The sequence below is a fragment of the Saimiri boliviensis genome, chromosome 9 (assembly GCF_048565385.1).
Source record: "Saimiri boliviensis isolate mSaiBol1 chromosome 9, mSaiBol1.pri, whole genome shotgun sequence".
Classification (NCBI taxonomy): domain Eukaryota; kingdom Metazoa; phylum Chordata; class Mammalia; order Primates; family Cebidae; genus Saimiri; species Saimiri boliviensis.
Window position 1 is genome coordinate 51228207 of NC_133457.1, and position 20487 is coordinate 51248693.

A 20487-nucleotide genomic window follows, 5' to 3' on the forward strand; every position below is an offset into this window, starting at 1 on the left:
TAGTAGAGATGGGGTTTCACTGTATTAGCTAGGATGGTCTCGATCTCCTGACCTTGTGGTCCGCCTGCCTTGGCCTCCCAAAGTACTGGGATTACAGCAGTGAGCCATAGCGCCCAGCCTATTTTAATAGGTTTTAAACTCATTATTATAAATATTTATAATTAAAATTGCTGATAATACAAGTATTTAAACTTTTATGTTATTGTTTTAATATCTATAGATGAAAAGCATATGGATATTCTTGGGTGTTTATCTTCCTTTTCAAAAATTGGGGTGGTAACTCTTAACTAGCTAAAAAAGCTTTTATTGATAAGCTTTTGAAAAATGAAAGATAAGCCTAAACAATTTCACATATGTATTTATTTAGTAAATATTTATTGAGTAATCTTTTGTGCTAATATCACATCTGAATAAACTGGCATAAGAAATTTTGACCTTAAAAGTAAATCACTGGGTTGATTTATGTGTTTTACTACTGTTTTTAGCTTTACTTTGCCTGACTTTTAAATTGGTGATAATTAGGTCATGCATTTTTAAAAACTGCAGATGAGTAAAGGACATCTTACACATGCCTTGCATCACTGTGGACCCGGCCTTTAGGGAAAAACAAAGGATAATCATAGATATGGATAGAATCGTTTGTTAGCTCTTGGATTAGTGTGAGTATGACAAATCTATAAATTACTTAGATGTAGAAATAAACTTTGGAGCCATCACATCCATTCATGCTTTTCTACATATAGAAAAGAGTAAGACAAGGCCTCAAGTAAATGAAGTCAGTAGGTAAGCATATGATAGTATGCTTATACTTGTTGTCTTGGTTTCTTTAGACCTGTTTAAACCATTGAGCACCCTGGCATTTGGACTAATACGTGATCTTGTAGCTTGTTTACTTAGCAGGTGAAAAACAGATTTGACTAACTGCACTTTAGTCATCAATACAGTGGTTAATTACAGTCTAGTGGTTCTGTAGATAAATAGGCTTTTAAAACTTGGCATGCTTCTTCTTCCAGTATGTTCCTTCCTTCTCCAAAATAGAGATGTTTTTAGTGTAGAAAAAAATTTAAAAAAAGAGGGATGTTTTTAGTGGTATAGTATTAATGATTTTGTATTTGTTTTTGTCTGCTTCATTACAGGTTCATGTCAGGGCTGGTCTTTTTCATGGTACTGAGCTCCTGTGTAAAACAGTCGTAAGCTCTGAGGTATCAGGGAAAAATGATCATATTTGGAATGAACCACTGGAATTTGATATCAATACTTGTGACTTACCAAGAATGGCTCGATTATGTTTTGCTGTTTATGCAGTTTTGGATAAAGCAAAAACAAAGAAATCAACGAAAGCTATTAATCCCTCTAAATATCAGACCATCAGGAAAGCTGGAAAAGTGGTAATGATATACTGACTTCTGACGATTGTTTTATATAATGGAATAATTTTAAAACTGTTTGAAATAATTGAGTAGTATAAGTTAAATTATATTAGTTAACTTTGATCCTTAAGAACTGATTTTAAGAAGGTAAGAAATTTCCATGTTTATATCTTTATATTCATGCATTTATGTTTATGTTCATGTATTTTTTTTGTAATCTTGCTCCTTCTAACATGCATTTTTTGGCAGATTTATTTTATAAGTGTTTTATTACATATGTAATAAGATATAAAGAATGATGGTATTTGAAAAATTTACAGTTCTGCAGTCTTTCAACTGAAATTTCATGTGACAGATAGGTTTTAGAATTCAGAATTTTTGCCAGGCGCGGTGGCTCAAGCCTGTAATCCCAGCACTTTGGGAGGCCAAGGCGGGTGGATCACGAGATCAAGAGATCGAGACCATCCTGGTCAACATGGTGAAACCCCGTCTCTACTAAAAATACAAAAAATTAGCTGAGCATGGTGGCGTGTGCCTGTAATCCCAGCTACTCAGGAGGCTGAGGCAGGAGAATTGCCTGAAACCAGGAGGCAGAGGTTGCAGCGAGCCGAGATTGCACCATTGCACTCCAGCCTGGGTAACAAGAGCGAAACTCCGTCTCAAAAAAAAAATAAATCAGAATTTTGTGCATTTTAGAAAGATAATTGATTGTAACTGACTGAACATCTTGTGGGGTCTGGGGCATAAATGTATCATCAAGCATGTTAATATTTGGAGTGAAATATGTGAATATTCACACTAAATGTGACCGTCGTTAGCTTTTTGCCATCTCTGACCACTTTTGCTGTCACATGAACTATGAACAAACCTTCAGTTTTCAGAGCTTCTCAGATGTTGAAATTATGGCTATAAGAGGATGGACCTGTTGTCATACTCTCATCTTCCATGTTGTCAGTCAAGTGTTTCACTTTTTCTTGGTTTTTTGAAAACTTTTTGGCGGGGATAGGGTCATTATTTTATATGTTTTTAAAACCTAGTTACTATTTTATCTATATGAATTTGTGTTTTTTTATTCCTAACATAGGAATATAAGCATTTCCTCTAGTTATCATCATAGAATCTTCTAAACATAATTTTTGGGCTGGATGCAGTGGCTCATGCCTGTAATCCCAATATTTTGGGAGGCCGAGGTGGGATAATGGCTTGAGGACAAGAGTTTAAGACCAATCTTGGTAACATAGTGAGATCCTGTCTCCTAAAAAAAAAAAAACAAAACCAAATCCTAAAAATAACTTTTAATGACTAAAAAGTCATAGAAGAGTTAGTTCCTTAGTATTTTTTCCATCCCTGATATATAATTATCCTCAAAGTGTTTGATTATTTATAAGGCTTTTGATACACTGTGGCAAAATTAATCTATTTAAATGTTTGTATAAAAGACCTATCAGCTGCTATGTATGTAGTTGTTATATTGTAGTTAAAAAAAAAAAAGTCTTATCAGCTCAATGGCTCCTTTTTAGTGATATATGTCTCTAGGTATATATACTTATTATATATACCTGTGCTGCCAGGTATATATAATAAATATATATGCCTAGAGACATTATCTCCTTCCACACTGAGATTTATGTAGGCTGAAAGCTCTTAAAACATATATCCTGATATTATACATATTTTCTTGGATTATTAAAAATTCCTCATTTTGGTCAGGCATGATGGCTCATATATAACCTGTAATTTCAGCACTTTGGGGGGCTGAGGTAGGTGGATCACCTAAGTCAGGAGTTTGAGACCAGCCTGACCAACATGACAAAACCCTGTCTCTAGTTAAAATACAAAAATTAGCCAGGTGTGGTGGCCGGTGCCTGTCATTCTAGCTACTTGGGAGGCTGAAGCAAGAGAATCTCTTGAACCTGGGAGGCGGAGGTTGCAGTGAACCAAGATTACGTCACCACACTCCAGCCCAGGTGACAGAGTGAGACTGTCTCCAAAACAAACAAACAAAAAAAAAACCTCATTTTCACAAAGCTGTGTAGTACATCTTCTATTTTATTCATATACTATTTTATTATGAAACATTAATTGGGTTTTAAGTTTCTTCTTAAACATAATAAAAATGTTGAACATTTTTCTATGTATATCTTGTTCTCATTTTAGAAGATTATTTTGGAAATCATCTAGAACTAACATTATTGAAACAAAGGGCATGTGCATGTTTATACCTTAAAGTTCATTATTAGCATATTTATGCAATGGTATCTTTTTGAACAGCATTATCCTGTAGCCTGGGTAAATACGATGGTTTTTGACTTTAAAGGACAATTGAGAACTGGAGACATAATATTACACAGCTGGTCTTCATTTCCAGGTAAGATTTACATCCTTATACTTAGTGTTAAACAGTAACTAACTTCTGGCATGTGGACTAGTTAATATTTCTTTATGAATCACCATTCTCTCAATTGAGTAAGACTATTATTTTGTATTGTTACTTATTTTTAAACAGATTAACACAATTTATTTTAATGTTATAAAATGATTTGTTTCTGAGTAGATTACAAAATATTTTTGGTTTAAAATTGGCCTATGTTTTATTTTATTATTTATTGTTTACTTTTATTTTGTAGAGACAAGGTCTACTATATTGCCAAGGCTAGTCTCAGAACTTCCGGCCTCAAGCGATTCTCCCAAAGTGCTAGGATTATAGGCGTGAGCCACTGTGCCTTGCCTGTATTTTAAAAGGTTATTTTAACAAGTTAGTGCTTTAAACATACTTCCAACAAATAATGTACCACTATTTTGCTAATAACAAGTTAATATTAACAAATTATTCATTTAGCTCATTACAGATTGTCTAGTCTGGCCGTGGGACATAACTTTTTTTAAGTTTTACGATGGGTAGCTTTGTCTTTAAATCTTATGCATCTCCATGTTTAGGAATGAAATAGTCTAAACTTCTGACTCCTTGAGTTGGTACTGCCAGGCACACAGTGGGGAATTATTTCTGAATATATTTCTTATTTTAATGAATGTGTGTTGCTTTCAGCTTTTTTTTTTTTTTTTTTTTGAGAAATTCTCCTAAGGAATAGTGTCTTCTTTATAATAACCTTTGTTGCTCCTAATTGTGCTAACTTTCTTCACTAGTAGAAGGAACATTCTGTAAAGTGGGAGAAATAATTAAAGCACTTTTTCATTAGGGCTTTAGCCTGAAATTTGAGGTAAGTGGAGCACCTTCCACACGCCTTCAGTTCTCAAATACTACTCAAAATACCGTCATCAAATGAGGTAGATGGTTTTATTTCTGTTTTTACAGATAGAAAAGTGAAGCTCAGAGAAAATAAGTTAGTCTTACATAGTTGGTTCAAACATAAGATTTGAATGAAAGACTATTCAAATCTTTTTACTGGTCTATACTGCTTTCCAAAATGTTGGAAGTTTTAGTGAAATCTTACATTATAATAATGATTTTCTTTTTCTTTTTTCCTGTCTTTATAGTTTGTTAATATATCTAGTAAAGTTGTAAACGAATTTTAATTTGAATTTTTTAATTAATGGCTTTGTAAGTAACATTTGAAAATGTTCATGTATTAGCAGTTGTCACCTGAGAAATTATTTTTAGAGAATCATTTACTGACATATTTATAAACTCTTTACAATCTAATTGTGTGTGTGTGTGTGCGTGTGTGTGTGTCCGTCCATATTCTTCTATTCTCTCCAGCATGTACCTCTAATAATTTTTACTAATTATGTTATTTCCCCAAATGTAGGAGAGCTTTGTATATTTGATGTATTTCTTTTTGTTTGTTTGTTTGACTCAGGGTCTCACTCTTGTCACTCATGCCGGAGTGTAGTGACTTAAACACAGTTCACTGTAGCCTCAACCTCCTGGGCTCAAGTGAGCCTCCCACCTCAGCCCCTAAGTAGCTGTGTCTACAGGCGCACACCACCACACCCAGCTAATTTTTTTTTGTGTGTGTGTGTGTGTGTGTTTTGTAGAGACGGGGTTTCGTCATGTTACCCAGGGTTGTCTCGAATGCCTAAGCTCAAGTGATTTTCACCTCTGTGACCCTGCAAGGTGCTAGGATTATAGGCATAAGCCACTGCTCCCAGCCTATTTGACATATTTCTTATGAGGGACTAAACTTTCACAATGCAAGAAAATACAACAGCAAAATAATATACTTTCTTGAAAATCTTAGTTTTGACTCACATGTTCTCAAGAATCACCAACCAACTTGACTAGTATTTTTAGTAAAAATCACAGTTTTTGCTGGCATTAACTTGGCATAATAATATGAATCTAACTTCATCTCTAAGAAAATGTTTGATGAAAAATAGTAAATGAACACAATTAGTTCTGCATGTGTCAGCTCTAGAACTGTCACATTTAACCCAGTAGGGGCAAACAAGAAGCAAAGGAACTATAAATAATCTGTCATCTAGAGTCCCTAGGTCATCATTACAAGGTATATAATCACATTTATTTATTTTTTTCCTAACTTTCCAGAATTCTTTATATATGCACTAGGAAATACAAACTTGTCTTTCTCCGTATACTTATAGCACATTCTGCATAATATTCTGCTCTTTGCTTTATTTACCATATCTATCTACAAAGAGAACTGTTTTTTCCTTCCATGCCTGGACTGTTAGATAAATTTTTTTTTAAAAGCAGAGTTGTGTTCTGATAATTCAAACAGTGCTAATATAATGAATAACCTTGCTATGTACAGGTCTATATCTAAGATAAATTTCTTAGAGGTGGGTTTATTGAGTCAAAGAATAGATAAATTTGTAATTCTTAGAATTACAGATCGCTCCCCAAGAGAGTGTTATCAATTTTTGCTCTTCACATGTATAATATATGAATGTCTTTTTGGCCAGATTTGGTGGCTCACATGTGTAATCTTATTGTTTTGGGAGACCAAGGCAGGAGGATCACTTGAGGTCAGGAGATTGAGACCAGCCTGGACAACACAGTGAGACTCTGTCTTCCTATACACACAGAAAAAGAATGCCTTTTTTTTTTTTTTTTTTTTTTTTTTTTTAATCTCTTGAACAAGGTTAAAGGATTACCTCTATATTTGGGGCTAATAAGTATTAAAATACTAAATTTGGCTTCAGTTGCATTTGCTAGGACAAAAGAATAACAGTACTAGAGAGCAGAAGTATGAGACTGTTAATTGCTGAGAAATCATTTCTAGAGGTGTATAAATTATAAGAATTGAGCCAGGTGCAGTGGTGTGTGTACTTGTAGTCCCAGTTACTCAGAACCCTGAGGCAAGGAGGATCAGCCAGGAGTTTGCATCTAACCCGGGCTACATAACAAGACCCTGTCTCTAAAAAACAATAAGATTAAAAAAAGACTTGCCTCCGTCCAGGTGAAAATTGAGTCTGGGCTGTGTGTGATTGCTCACGCCTATAATTACAGCAGTTTGGGAGGCTGAGTTGGGTGGATCTCTTGAGCTCAGGAGTTCAAGACCAGCCTGGGCAACGTGGCAAAACCCTGTCTTTACCAAAAGTTAAAAAATTAGCCGGGCATGGTGGCATGCGCCTGTGGTCCTAGCTACTCAGGAGGCTGAGGTGGGAGGATCACTTGAGCCTGGGAGGTGGAGGTTGCAGTGAGCCGAGATCACACCACTGCACTCCAACCTGAGTGACAGAGACCCTGTCTCAAAAAAAGAAAAAGAAAATTGAGTCTGTGAGATGAGAAAATATTTAAAAAGATCAGCAAAGAATTAAGGAACTAAAACTTGTAAAGATTTTCCAGCTTTAGGAGACAATTATGAATGTGCATACTTTATGGACATTAGACCAAAACAGAATAGATCTGATCTATTTTTTTCTTAGGATGTACAGAGAGAACAACTGTACTATAGTCAGTATGAGAAAAGAAAAATTACTTTGGAGAGGGGAGATCTTAGATTGTGCTCCTACTTTCTCATCATGAGTTTCTTATCTGTGAAATAAAAAATTTATATAATGTGAACTCCAGGGTTTTCTAACTATACTGAAATTCTAAAATCCCACATGCAATTCTGTGAATGGACCATATTTAGGGTGGTGGAAAAGGAAAAGGAAGAAGTACCTTGAGAAAAGAAACAATTGGTGAGGTAAAAGAAGTGCCACTTAATGGAGTATTCCAGAGACTACCATAAAAGGTATTTGTGTCAGCAGTTACAGGATAGTAAAGAGCATTATCATTAGATTTGATAAGAAGAATGTCATTGATGACTTAAAATACAAATTTGGTTATTGTGACAACCAAGAAAACCAGGATTACATCTAAGAAGTCCATATGTAGTGATGAGATTATAGTTTCTATGAGCCACATAGTTTTGATGGAGGGAGAGCAGTTCCAATTAAAGTCTTTTCAAGATTGAGAACTAAATTTGAATTAAGAGGTAAAGTAACCATTCAGTTTTGTTAACGTTCTCAATTTTTAAAGATATATGCAGACTCATACTGAAATTTTGTTCCAAGCATTAACAGAAAATTAGAGGCTTATTGATATAATTGTCTGTCACACTTCCATAGTTGACACACTTCTAAGGTAATTTTCATGGGAGGAGATCCATTGCAGCTTTTTTTAAAAAGTCTTTTTTTTAAGAATCAAAATTATTTGCATGTTTTAGATGAACTTGAAGAAATGTTGAATCCAATGGGAACTGTTCAGACAAATCCATATACTGAAAATGCAACAGCTTTGCATATTAAATTTCCAGAGAATAAAAAACAACCTTATTATTACCCTCCCTTCGATAAGGTAAGCTAATTATTTAAAGGGCCACTATGCATGAAATAATTGAATGATTACTTGCTGGCTCTATCTGTGTATTGTTTAAGCTCTATCAGTCTCTTTGAAAACTTCCCATACAATGCCAGCTTTGTTGAGTGGGAAGACCATGGAGCAGGGAGCCCTCTTAACTCTGTTAGTTCTGGCTTTATCACTGACTAAGAAAGAAAAGGCACCTCTGGAGTTCAGGTTTCCTATTTATAAAATGAAGAAGTCCTAATTGTTCTGAGATATTTTTGAATATCTCAGTCCCCCTAAAAGGACTATAAATATATTTATATGTATCTCTGAGTATATAAAATGTTCAATGAAACATGCCCTGCATGTTGTTTCAGATATTAAAGGTATAATCACTGCTATGTTCGAACTGATATTCAGAGAACAATTGATTTTTGTTGAAGATTTCTGTTAGTGGGACTTCCTTAATGTAGTTATTTTATAGAATCTATAGTAAGGACTTCATTTCTAAATATATTTCTTTAATTTACATACTGCATGTCTTGGGGATAAGGAGATTATCTAATGGGGGCTAACTATAGGGCTGTGGTAATTTACATGCTAAGAGAGCTGATCTGTCATATATTTTATCTTCAGGTTTGGCGTGGTGTTTTTTGTTTTAAAAAATGAGGTGCCTCTCTATCGTCCAGGCTGGAGCGCGGTGGCACAATTATTGAGCTTCAAATTCCTGGCTTAAAGCAATTGTCCTGCCTCAGCCTCCCGAGTGCTGGGATTACAAGTGAGAGCCACTGCACCTGGTAGTGTTGATTTTTATGAGGAAATCTTTGAACAAATTCTCAGAAAATAGGAACCAGGCACCGTGGCTCAGGCCTGTGATACTATCAACTTGGGAGTCTGATTCAGGAGGATCACTTGAGACTAGGAGTTCAAGATAGCCTGGACAACTTAGAGAGGCCCCTGGCTGTACAAAAATTTGAAAATTAGCTGAGTATGTTGGCTTGTACCTATAGTCGTAGCTGCTCTGGAGGCTGAGACCGGAGGACCACTTGAGCCCAGGAATCTGAGACTGCAGTGACCTATGGTCATGCCACTGTGCACCAGCCTGGGCAACAGACAGAGACCCTGTCTCTAGGGGAAAAAAATGTTCAGAAAATAAACTGGAAGTTTATTTAATTTACTAAATCCATTTGAGAACAAACTACCTTTAAAGATTGATATACTTTATAAATACTTAATCTACCTATACATGTAAAGTATTACGCAAATTAATGTAACTCACTGTTTCTTCATGTTCATTTTAATTGAATTTTATCCATCTAAGGAGTAATTTTTTATTTCAAGTTTTTTAAACATGTTTTTCTGAACAATAATTTAAAACCAAATTAAATTTTATGCTTATTATAATAGAAATTTCCATATGGCAAGAACCATATACCTTAGTATACACTGAGTAGAAAAAGCTGCATTTTGACTCATCCAATATATTTATGTAGTGTCTTTAGTTATTCCTTTGATAGAAATGTATTCATAAGCCATAGCTGTTCATGATACATTTAATAGTCCTAGCTGTGACTATTATCATGTTCAGCTAGATGTGTGTTCAATAGTTACAGGCTCTTCTGGCTCAAATGAGATGCTTTTTGAAGCTCTTTTACAAATACAGACTTCTGTATTTGCAAATAGAGTATCTTTTAATAGAATATTTCAAGAGAGGTTTTATTTCACCATTGCTCCAGTCATCTGCAAATGGTCATTAAAGTTTTCTTTTGTCTTTTTAATCCCTTGGAGAGTCTTTTGGGATAGAGGTTTTTAGTCTTTAAATGTATATAAACCAAGGACAGCAGCCTTTAGTCTCATCTACTTAAGGAGGCTGAGGTGGAAGAATTGCCTCAGCCCAGGAGTTCAAGGCCAACTTGGGCAACATAATCAGACCCCATCTCAAAAACAAACAAAAAATGTGTAAATATGTATATTCTTATTGATTTCCTTTCATTGTACAAGTTAGATATGGTTATTATAATATAAATAACACAAATGTAAAAAGTGAGAGCTTCCCTAAGTTCTGTTCTTTTTATTTAATACAATGCTTGTTATAATAATTTTATTATGTTTTGCTTTTCAGGTTAATTTTATGGTTATTGGTTAATTTAAATAACCATAATCTTACTTTATTCTGACAACCCTTATGTAATAGGATGGGAATTATAACATTAGAATCTTTATTGGGCCGGGCGCGGTGGCTCACGCCTATAATCCCAGCACTTTGGGAGGCCGAGGCGGGTTGATCACAAGGTCAAGAGATCCGAGACCATCTTGGTCAGCAAGGGGAAACCCCGTCTCTACTAAAAATACAAAAATTAGCCGGGCATGGTGGTGCACGCCTGTAGTCCCAGCTACTTGGGAGGCTGAGGCAGGAGAATTGCTTGAACCCAGGAGGCGGAGGTTGCGGTGAGCCGAGATCGTGCCATTGCACTCCAGCCTGGGTAACAAGAGCGAAACTCCGTCTCAAAAAAAAAAAAAAAAAAAAAAACTTTTTATTTTTATTTATTCTATTTTAGTTTACTTATTTTTTTTTTTTAAATAGAGATGAGGCCTCACCATGTTGCCAGGCTGGTCTTGAATTCCTGGGCATAGGTGATCTTCCTTCCTTGGTCTCCCACAGTGCTAGGATTAAAGGTGGGGGCTACCACACCCAGCTGATCTAATTATTTACTTACTGATCTTCCTCCTGGGCAAGTGGGTTTCTATCTTAGCAAAATGAGCTGCCCACCCCACCTTTGGACTTAAAGAATTTTAACATGTTTTTAGACTTTTCCCTTGTCATTACTTCTATTGTTGGAGTCTTAATTGAAGAAAAAAAAAAAAACATAATGACAAAAGTTTATTCTACAATTTAGTAACTCTTACATGTTTTTGCATTTCCTTTGCTAGAATACATTTACTTATATTTCAAAAAAAATTTGACATATATATGCTAGTTGCTACTTACTTTATCTACAGACAATTTTAGTGCTTCCTTGGAGTCATAATCCCTTATAGCAATGCCATCGTTTCCCTGTCGTCAAGAGTTTAAAGCACTGGGGAAGCATGATTTTGCTTTTAAAATTCATGTTTCTGTTATAAAGCATAGCAATGCTAGATCTTATTTAGTCTAAGTACAAGTTAGTCATTTACACTTAAAATTCTACAAATGTGAGAGCCAAAATTTATTTTTTTCAATTTTTTTAAACAGATTATTGAAAAGGCAGCTGAGATTGCAAGCAGTGATAGTGCTAATGTGTCAGTAAGTATCAAGAGTTTTAAATGGCCCTTTTTGTGGAGTTGTGCAAATTATTAGGTAATGAACTCATAGGAATGAACTCACAGAAGACCATAACTCATATGCAAGAACAGTTTGTGAGTGTGGGTAAGTATACACCTATTAGTGTTTTGTTAAATGGCAGCACAATTTTTGGGTGATCTGCATTCAGTGGGCAAACCCTTTTCTGATAGAAGTACAGGTTTAGCAGGTAATCTATAAGGGATGCTATGGCACCTCGTAGATTAACAATGCTGTCATAGTGAATATTACTTAGTTGAATGAGGAGGCTGTATTTCTCTCATGTAACAAAGAGATTTAGTAATAAGTGCATGCATCATCATGCAAGGGACCCAAATTTCTTCTATCTTTGTGCTCTGCCATATTTAATATGTATTTTCTATTTCATAGTTTATATTACTGCTTCAGCTTCCTACTTCACTATATTCCAGCCAACAGGAACAGGAAAAGGAATAGTAGTGGTCACATCCCATTCTTATTTAGGATACCATTAGTATGTATCATTTCTGCTCACATGTCATTGGCCAGATCTTACTGTCCGTACCTAAGTACACGTGCATCTGAGAGGTGCAGTCTTTAGCGAGGCTGTCAATCATGTGCTTGGCTAAGAATAAGAGATTATAGTACTAAAGGAAGAAGTGGAGAATGGATATTGAGGGTCAAATAGTAGTCTCTTCCACATACACTATTCCCATTTGTTTCTACTCAGATACTACCAATAGATTACTTTGTTGACTTAGGTTGCTATATCTCTCTATCTTCTCTCTCTCTCTCTATTTTCTCTCTCTCTCTCCATATATATAAATATTTATACCATCTGTGCTTTTTTAATTTAATTTTTTGGCTCTTTCTAGTTTGACTTTGTTGAGCTCTAATCTGATATTCTCTTGTCATCAGTTTCCAACTTTTAAGTCTATTTATAAAGCCATTCTACCTGTAGCATGGCAGTGTTATAGAGACTAGGAGGCAAACTGGAGACAATGTGTGTGTTTTTCCCATTCTTACGGAATCAAAGCACTATTAAATTTTGGCCAATTAGTGAAATGTCTGGCCTAGGTTTTCTGCTCCTCTACCATTAAAGCTCTCAAAATCTTTGCCTAGTTTCTCAGTGTGAGTCATCTGGTACTGCTTTCTTATTAGTGTTTTGTGGCTTAAATTTTATCTTTTGAATTTGAATGGTTGACCTCAGGAAAGAGGAGCAGTAATGCCAGGCTCCTGGTCTTTAAAGTTTAAGAAAGGCTCTTGGACCAGTTTGGGACCATAGTAGCTAAGTTCTTCCTCCCTCTGTCTTTTTTTCCCAGAGTTTTATGTTATTCAGATTTCTGGAGACAGTTTCAGATAATAATTTGTAAACACTGTGCAAATTTTAATAGCTTAAAATATATGCACGGCCTGATAAAAATTTGTATGGTCAATTGATGAGGCTGGTGTGATAGGATCGTTGTGTTTGACTGCTTTTTCTTGGTGAGCATGTAGACTTGAGAATGCCCTGGAATCTCTAAGAAGTGAGAGTTTATCAAAATACTAAAATGTAAAATAAAAATGGAGGCAATCTCAGAGACTTTTAAAAATCATAATTTAAAAAATGTGTGTGTGTGTGTGTGTGTGTGTGTGTGTGTATAAATTTGAAGCACAAGAGAAGAACTTTAAAAAGAGAACTGCAAGAGCAGTTACCTTTAATGATACAAAACAAATTTCTTACAGGTGTTCATTTATCAGCTTATTAGGCAATTACTGAAACATAATTACAGTTTAAGCTTAGGAGATACAGTTACACAGGCAGGTGGTTAAGTGCCTCGGTCTCATTACCCGTTATAAGACAGTGTTGCTCCATGAACCCCAAATAAATGAATGAATTTTTACTGTTTCTACTATAAACTTGTACCTGACCTAAATCAGAGAGTTCCCTGCACACTGAGCATGCAGTAATCTTGCCCAGGTCTGATACACTTTTAAAATTTGTTTTTATTAGGCATAAAGTACAATTAATAAATTGTGAGGATGGGTGTGATGGCTCACCCAGCACTTTGAGAGGCCAAGCTAGGAGGATTGCTTGAATTCAGGAGTTTGAGACCAGCCTGGGCCACATAGTGAGACCCCATCTCTACAGGAAAAAAAAAAAAAAGAATTAGTCGTGTGTGGTGGCATGTGCCTATAGTCCCAGCTACTTGGGAGGTTGAGGTGGGAGGATGGCTTGAGCCTGGGAAGTTGAGGCTGCTGTGGCAGAGTGAGACCCTGTCTCTTTAAAAAGAAAAAAATAGGCCAGGCGTGGTGTCTCAGGCCTGTAATCCTAGCACTTTGGGAGGCCGAGGCGGGTGGATCACGAGGTCAGGAGTTTGAAACCAGCCTGACCAACATGGTGAAACCTCATCTCTACCAAAAATAAAAAAAATTAGCCAGGTGTGGTGGCACGTGCCTGTAATCCCAGCTACTCAGGAGGCTGAGCCAGGAGAATCACTTGAACCCGGGAGGCGGAGGTTGCAATGAGCCAAGGTCGTGCCACTGCACTCCAGCCTGGGTTACAAAGTGAGACTCCATCTCAAACACAAAAAAATTTTAAACTAAAAATGAAAGTTTCTTTCTGTGACTCCCACCTACCTTCCTCTCCATAGGCTAACTGTAAACAGTTTAATTTGTAGCTATCAATCCTAACTTTATATGTAAATATCTCTCCCTTTAAAAACAATTGATACCTATATATATCTGAGATCGCTTCCATTTTTGTATATGTTCCACTACATGTATATATATATATTCTACTTTTTTTCATTTAATACACTTTGTGTATATTGTCATGTGAGTATGAATAGGTCTATTTCACTTTTAAAAATACCTTTATAACATTCTGTAGCATTAATTATTAGTATCTTGTAGTTAATAAACGTACAAAATCATCTTGATGAATATTTTGCTTATTTTCAATTTTTCTCCATTAAAACAGTTCTGCAATATCTATTTTGTACATGCTTCTTTATGTACATGTGTATTTTGTAGGATAGATTCCTAGACATGAAACTATTAGATCTAAATATTTGTGCATGTCTAATGCAGATTCTGCCAAATTATATACCCTAAAATACTTAAAATTTATGCCACCGTCTTACCTGTGGAAGTGTTCCTGTCTTTGCAATTCTGTCAATCCTTTTAATTATATCTCAATCTAGTGAAACAAAAAAAAAAAATGGTGCCATGTTATTTTAACTTGTATTCCTTTATTAGTAGTCAGTTTGGGGATTTTTTGTTGTTGTTCTTTTTCTTTTCTTGTCTTTTTTAATTTCAAAAGCTATTTTATACTATTTCTGATTTTTTTTTTTTCAGTGTCATCTTAGTTCTTCAGGAAATAAATAATCTTGCTTTTAAAGTGGTCTTGTTTTCTTATTTTGGCAACTTTCTTTTGTTTTGATTCGTTTTCCTTAGATGTTTGATGAATCTTAGTTTAGCTCTTCTGTTTGAGACTCCCTGGTTATCTGCCTCTTCACTGTAACAGGCCTTCAGTAACTGTAGGAATTAGGATCTCCTGCTTGTGAAATTTCAGTACCTTCTGAGATCAGGTGGCTGCCTAGAGCTCAGTACCCATGCTCCTCACCTCAGTCTGGGGCTCATGCCATTGCTATCTCAGCTCAGCACAGAGAATGGGGTATGCCTGCTCAAGGCATTTCCTCCACTTGCAGATCCCTTAGTAATCCTTCTTATGATTGCCCCTGGCTTTCTTCCACACCTTGTATCCTTGATTCTGATCTGGAGTTACCACAGGATTGTGTGCACAACAACTCTTACTAATACATGGATCTTAGAAGATATGAACCCTGGTCCTGTCTGCTTTCTCTCAGTAAAGAATTTCCTTGTTAGGCACTCTTTTCTTGTTTTCTAGGGCTGTTATTGATTAGTATTTTAAAAAAGCTATGCCTTATACTTTATAGGCTTTTGGATGAGAAGGATAAAGAGAACTATATTCTCATTACATTATTCATATGACTGCCAGAAGCAAATTAAGTTCCTTGATAAGATGATGGCAGGTTCACTTACTGAATTGTGTATACATTATGTAAACATACATTATGTTTGTGTGTGTGTGTATATATATATATATATATATATATATATATATATATTACATATACACACAGTTCATCAGGTGAACTTATCACCTTGTTAAGGTACTTAGCTTGCTTTTGGCATTAAAAATTGTTTTCAAGTTGTAGTAAAATACACATAACTTAAAACTTACCATCCTAACAATTTTTATTGTGTGTACTCAGTCTCCAGTTTTCAGTCTTGCTAAATGCAAACTCTTTTATTCATTGAACAACAACCCCTCACTGTCCCCTTCTCTCCAGCTCCTGGCACCCACCATTCTACTTTCTATCTCTATGAATTTGACTACTTTCGGTATTTCACACAAATGGAATCATGGTATTCATGTTCTTCTGACTAGCTTTCACTTGGTATAATGTTCTCAGGATTCATGTAGCGTGTGTCTGATTTTCCTTCCTTTTTAAAGCTGAATAATATTCCATTGTTTGTATATTCTACATTTTGCGTATATACACATGGGCATAGAAATCCTTTTTTATTTTTCTTTTTAGAAATGAAATCTCTCTGTATTGGCTAGGTTGGTCTTGAACTCCTGGCCTCAAGCAGTCCTCCTGCCTCAGCCTCCCAAAGTATGAGGATTACAGGTGTAAGCCATCCTGTCCTGCCAGAAATACCTTTTGGGGATCCTACTTTATGTTCTTTTGGATATATACCCAGAAATGGAATTACTAGATCATATTTTAATTCAATTTTTAATTTTTTGAGGAATTGCTGTAGTTTTTTCCGTAGTGGCTGCCACACTTTTACAGGAGCTGTGCCATTTTACATTTCCACACACAGTGCACAAAGATTCTAATTTATCCACATCCTTATCAACACTTGTGATTTTCTGTTTTTTGTTTGTTTGTTTGTTTTTTAGGACAGGGTCTCACTCTGTCTCTCAGGCTGGAGTGCGGTGGTGCAATCATGGCTCTCTGCAGTCTTGACCTCCCTGGGCTCAGGTGATCCTCCCACCTCAGCTTCCTAAGTAGCTGAGACCACAGGTGTGCACCACCTCACCCGCTAATTTTTGTATTTTTTGGTGGAGATGGGCTTTCACCATGTTACACAGGGTAGTCTCAAACCCTTGGTCTTAAGCAGTTTGCCAGCCTCGGCTTCCCAAAGTATTAGCATTACAGGCGTCAGCAACTGCCCGCGGCCTGTTTTTGTTACTTTATAGAAGCCATTCTAATAGAGTTAAAAAAAAAAAAAAAAGCTGGTTGCTGAGGATCCTGGGTCTGCAGACTCAGAAAAATACATTCTTTGTGACTTACGATTATAGATTTGGCAGAGTCTTTTTGTTTGTTTTTGAGGTAAGGTCTCACACTGTCGCCTAGGCTGGAGTACAATGACATGATCACAGCTTACTGCTGTCTTGACCCCCCAGGGTTAAGTATTCCTCCTACCTTAGCCTCCTAGGTTGCTGGGACCACAGGTAAGGCCCACCACACCCGACTAATTTTTTGTAGGGACAGGGTCTCACTGTGTTGTCCAGGCTGCTCTTGACCTCCTGGGCTCCAGCGATTATCCTGCTTCAGCCTCCCAAAGTGCTGGGATTATAGGCATGAGCCACTGTGCTCAACGGCATTGGTAGTTTTGGACCTTCTTATCCAGTGATTTTCAACCTGCAGCTTTTTTGCCCTCCCTGGGGGCATTTGGGCAATATCTAGAGATATTTTTTGATTGTCACAACTCGGTGGAGTATACGGCTAGCATCTCGTCAGTGGAGGTCTGCAAAGCCACTGAACACGCTAAAATGCATGGGATGACACCCTTCTTTCCTCAGCAAAGTATCAGTAGTGTGGAGTTAAGAAACTTTGCTCTAATCTGAAACACCTAAGTTATAAGTAAAGTCTGTCTTGTCTTATTCGAACTGTTTCTCATTTTGCAGGGACCCAGGTACAAAATGGTAATGACAGGTTTTGGAGAATGCAGGTGATGACTTGACCTTTAGTCTATAGAAATTCTGGTCATCTACCTAGAATATTTTCTTGGTAGAATGACTTGGAGGCCTTACAACCTTGAATTTCAGGGAAAGGAAATAGCAAGCACTTTTTAAAAATAATTTCAAACTTCCTGAAAACTTTTAAGACTACAGAGAGCTTTCATATACCCTTCACTTTCATATACCCTTTATAATAAATAAATGTTTTATGTGAGCATATTTTGACACTCAGGTTTCCCAACCGTTAACATTGTATATTTGTTTTATGATTCTCTGTGTGTGTGTGGTTTTTTTTTTTCTAAATTGTTTGAAATTAAGTGACTTACATCATGCCCTTTTACCCCTTCTTCAGTATTTCCTTAAAAAAACAAAAAGGTGTTTTATACAAAATTAGCTAGGCATATTGGCAAGTGCCTGTAGTCCCAGCTACTCAGGGGGCTGAGGCAGGAGAATTGTTTGAAGCCAGGAGGCAAGGTTGCTGAGATCACACCATTGCACTCCAGCCAGGGCAACAAGAGCGAAACTCCATCTCAAAAAAAAAAAAAAAAGCTTTTTTATACATCACCTGAGTACAGTCATTTAAGTCAGGAAAATAATACTGATTCAGTTCTATCTAATCTACAGATTTTATTCAAATTAAGTTGTGAATCCAACCTTTGGTTCCTTGTTGCATTTCATTGCCAGGTGTCTTTAGTTTCCTTCCATCTGAAACAGTTCTTCAGTCTTCTTTTTTTTTTTTTTAATCTTTAATGACTGTCTTTTCTGAAGAATACAGACCAATTATTTTATAGAATGTCCCTCAGTTTGGATATGCCTGATGTTTTGTCATGTTTAGGATCCCAGTTATGCATTTTAAGTATGAATATCAAAGAGGTAAAGGTGTAATTTTCTTACTGCATTTTATCAGGAGGCAGTGTCGATTTTTACCACTACTCAAGATGTTAACTGTTATCCCTTGGTTAGTATGGTATCTCCTAGGTTTTTCTAGTATAAAGCTAATAAATAAATAAATGTTTTGTGGGGGAATATTTTGACACTAAGTAAATATTCTATTTCAGATCAAGCTGTCATCCACTTGTTTTTGCATTCGCTAATACATAATACTTGAATCAATGTTACTGCAGTGAGTTGCCCATTTTAAATCTTGCTTTTCCTTTTGGATTTATTAGTTGGCTTATAACATAGGAAAGAGGCTTTTCTTGTACCTCATTTATTTATTTCATACATTTTTTAGAGTTAGGGCCTTGCTCTGTTGCCCAGGCTGGAAGTGCAGTGGTACAGACATAGCTCACTATAGCCTTAAACTCCTACCCCATCTGTCTCTTTCTTATTTCTTCCTTTTTTAAAAATTTATAGGAGATGGATATGTGATTTCTATTTTATTTAATGATTTATAATTAGTTACTGTCACTTATCTTAATGTTTAATTTATTCCAGATCTGGCACATGGGAGCCCATTTAAACTGTCTCCGTGTCTTTTTGCTTTGTTCCTATAATTCTTTGAGCATTTCCTTCTTTCTGATACAACAGCATATTCCATGCTTATCTAGTACTTTCCCTACCCCAGCCTTGGAATCAGCCATTTCTCCAGAGAGTTTTCCTTTTTTATATTCAGTTTGTTCCTTTTATTTGTGAAAAGCATGCAGGGATGTATAGATGGATGGATGGATGGATGGATGGATGGATGGATGGATGGATGGACAAACAGATGGATGAAATGGATTGACAGGATCTCACTTTGTTGCCCAGACTGGAATGCAGTGACATGATCATGGCTCACTGCAGCCTGGACTTCCTGAACTCAAGTGATCCTCCCACCTCAGCCTCCTAAGTAGCTGGAACTTACAAGCACATGCTGCTATTCCCGACTATTTTTTAACTTTCTTTTTTTTTTTTTTAATAGAACAGGGGTTTCGCTTTCTTGCCCAGCCTGTTCTTGAACTCTTGGGCTCAGTAGCCTCCCAAAGTTCTGGGATTATAGGTGTGAGCCACTGCACCCGGCTTATGTAATATCTAGGCCCTGGATATGCTCATTGACACTGCATATAACCCAAGTAGTGCTCTTTGGAGAATGCAGGGGTGCAATTGCTTCCAGGCCCTTTTGTGAAACAGAGCTAGGCAGTATATATTTGTTTACCTGCATATGTTTGGGTAAATAAATATACACAGATATATTTATTTATCTATTAAAGACCATGAGTTCTTATCAATACCTCTGATATGGATCCATATGGATATTTTCTAGTCTTTGTCTTTTCATATTTTTAATATCCTTTTCTAACAGTGAGAAATCTGGATTCCTGTTAACCTTGATATATTTACTTATTTGCTCAATCCCCTGTTTGTATTCAGTCTTCTAGTCTTATAACTGTCTTCTTAGTCTCTGCCTCATTATCCTTGACTGCTTTATGTTGGTCAATTCTGTATGTCTGGGCAATACTTAATTAATTAACTCAACCATCTGTCCCCAGCAAGCACACTGTTAACATGCTATCTACATCCCCACCCCTTGTGAAGATGACAGATGAGTTTGTGGCCTTCCATAGGGAAGGGAAAGGAACTATAGGTTTTTGTTTTTGTGTTTTCCCATGTGCTTATAGCAAGGTGGTTTTGTTGTTGTTTTTTTTTATTTTGGTCAGTAATCACTATTATATCATAATATGTGTGTTTGTGATTTTTAAAAAATCTAAACATAAAGACAGTAGAAAATACAGTTGTAATTTCTCATTGCTTTCTACCACTTTTAGCTTATTTTGGTGCAAGCATTTGAACATGTATTTAAGTTCTTCAGTTATACTGTACAATATAATTTTTCATTACTGATATTTTTGTTGTTGTTTTATAGAAGACTATAAGATTTTGAGTTTAGGCTTTTTGGTAGTTTTTACCTTGGTATTATTCAGTGTTATGCTTTTCATACCTCAGTAAACAATAACAGTACAATTATGCAGCTCCACTGCTCTCCCCACTTAGTTTATTCCTAGGTCTTCAGGGTGTTTACACCTTATAGCAGCCTGTAGAGGTC

General features: G+C 36.1%; 1 protein-coding gene across 7 annotated transcripts in view; it reads left to right on the plus strand.

Moving 5' to 3' along the window:
- The window catches only part of PIK3CB (phosphatidylinositol-4,5-bisphosphate 3-kinase catalytic subunit beta), a 254144-nt gene that overhangs the window by 183247 nt on the left and 50410 nt on the right, over positions 1-20487 (plus strand). For 6 of the 7 annotated variants that reach the window (XM_074405842.1, XM_074405841.1, XM_074405843.1 and 3 more), the window contains 4 exons: positions 1137-1388; positions 3642-3738; positions 8006-8136; positions 11357-11407. In XM_074405842.1, the coding sequence (XP_074261943.1) occupies positions 1137-1388; positions 3642-3738; positions 8006-8136; positions 11357-11407 (531 nt within the window). The remainder of the gene's footprint in view (positions 1-1136; positions 1389-3641; positions 3739-8005; positions 8137-11356; positions 11408-20487) is intronic. The other variant, XM_074405845.1, reaches the window with a different exon arrangement.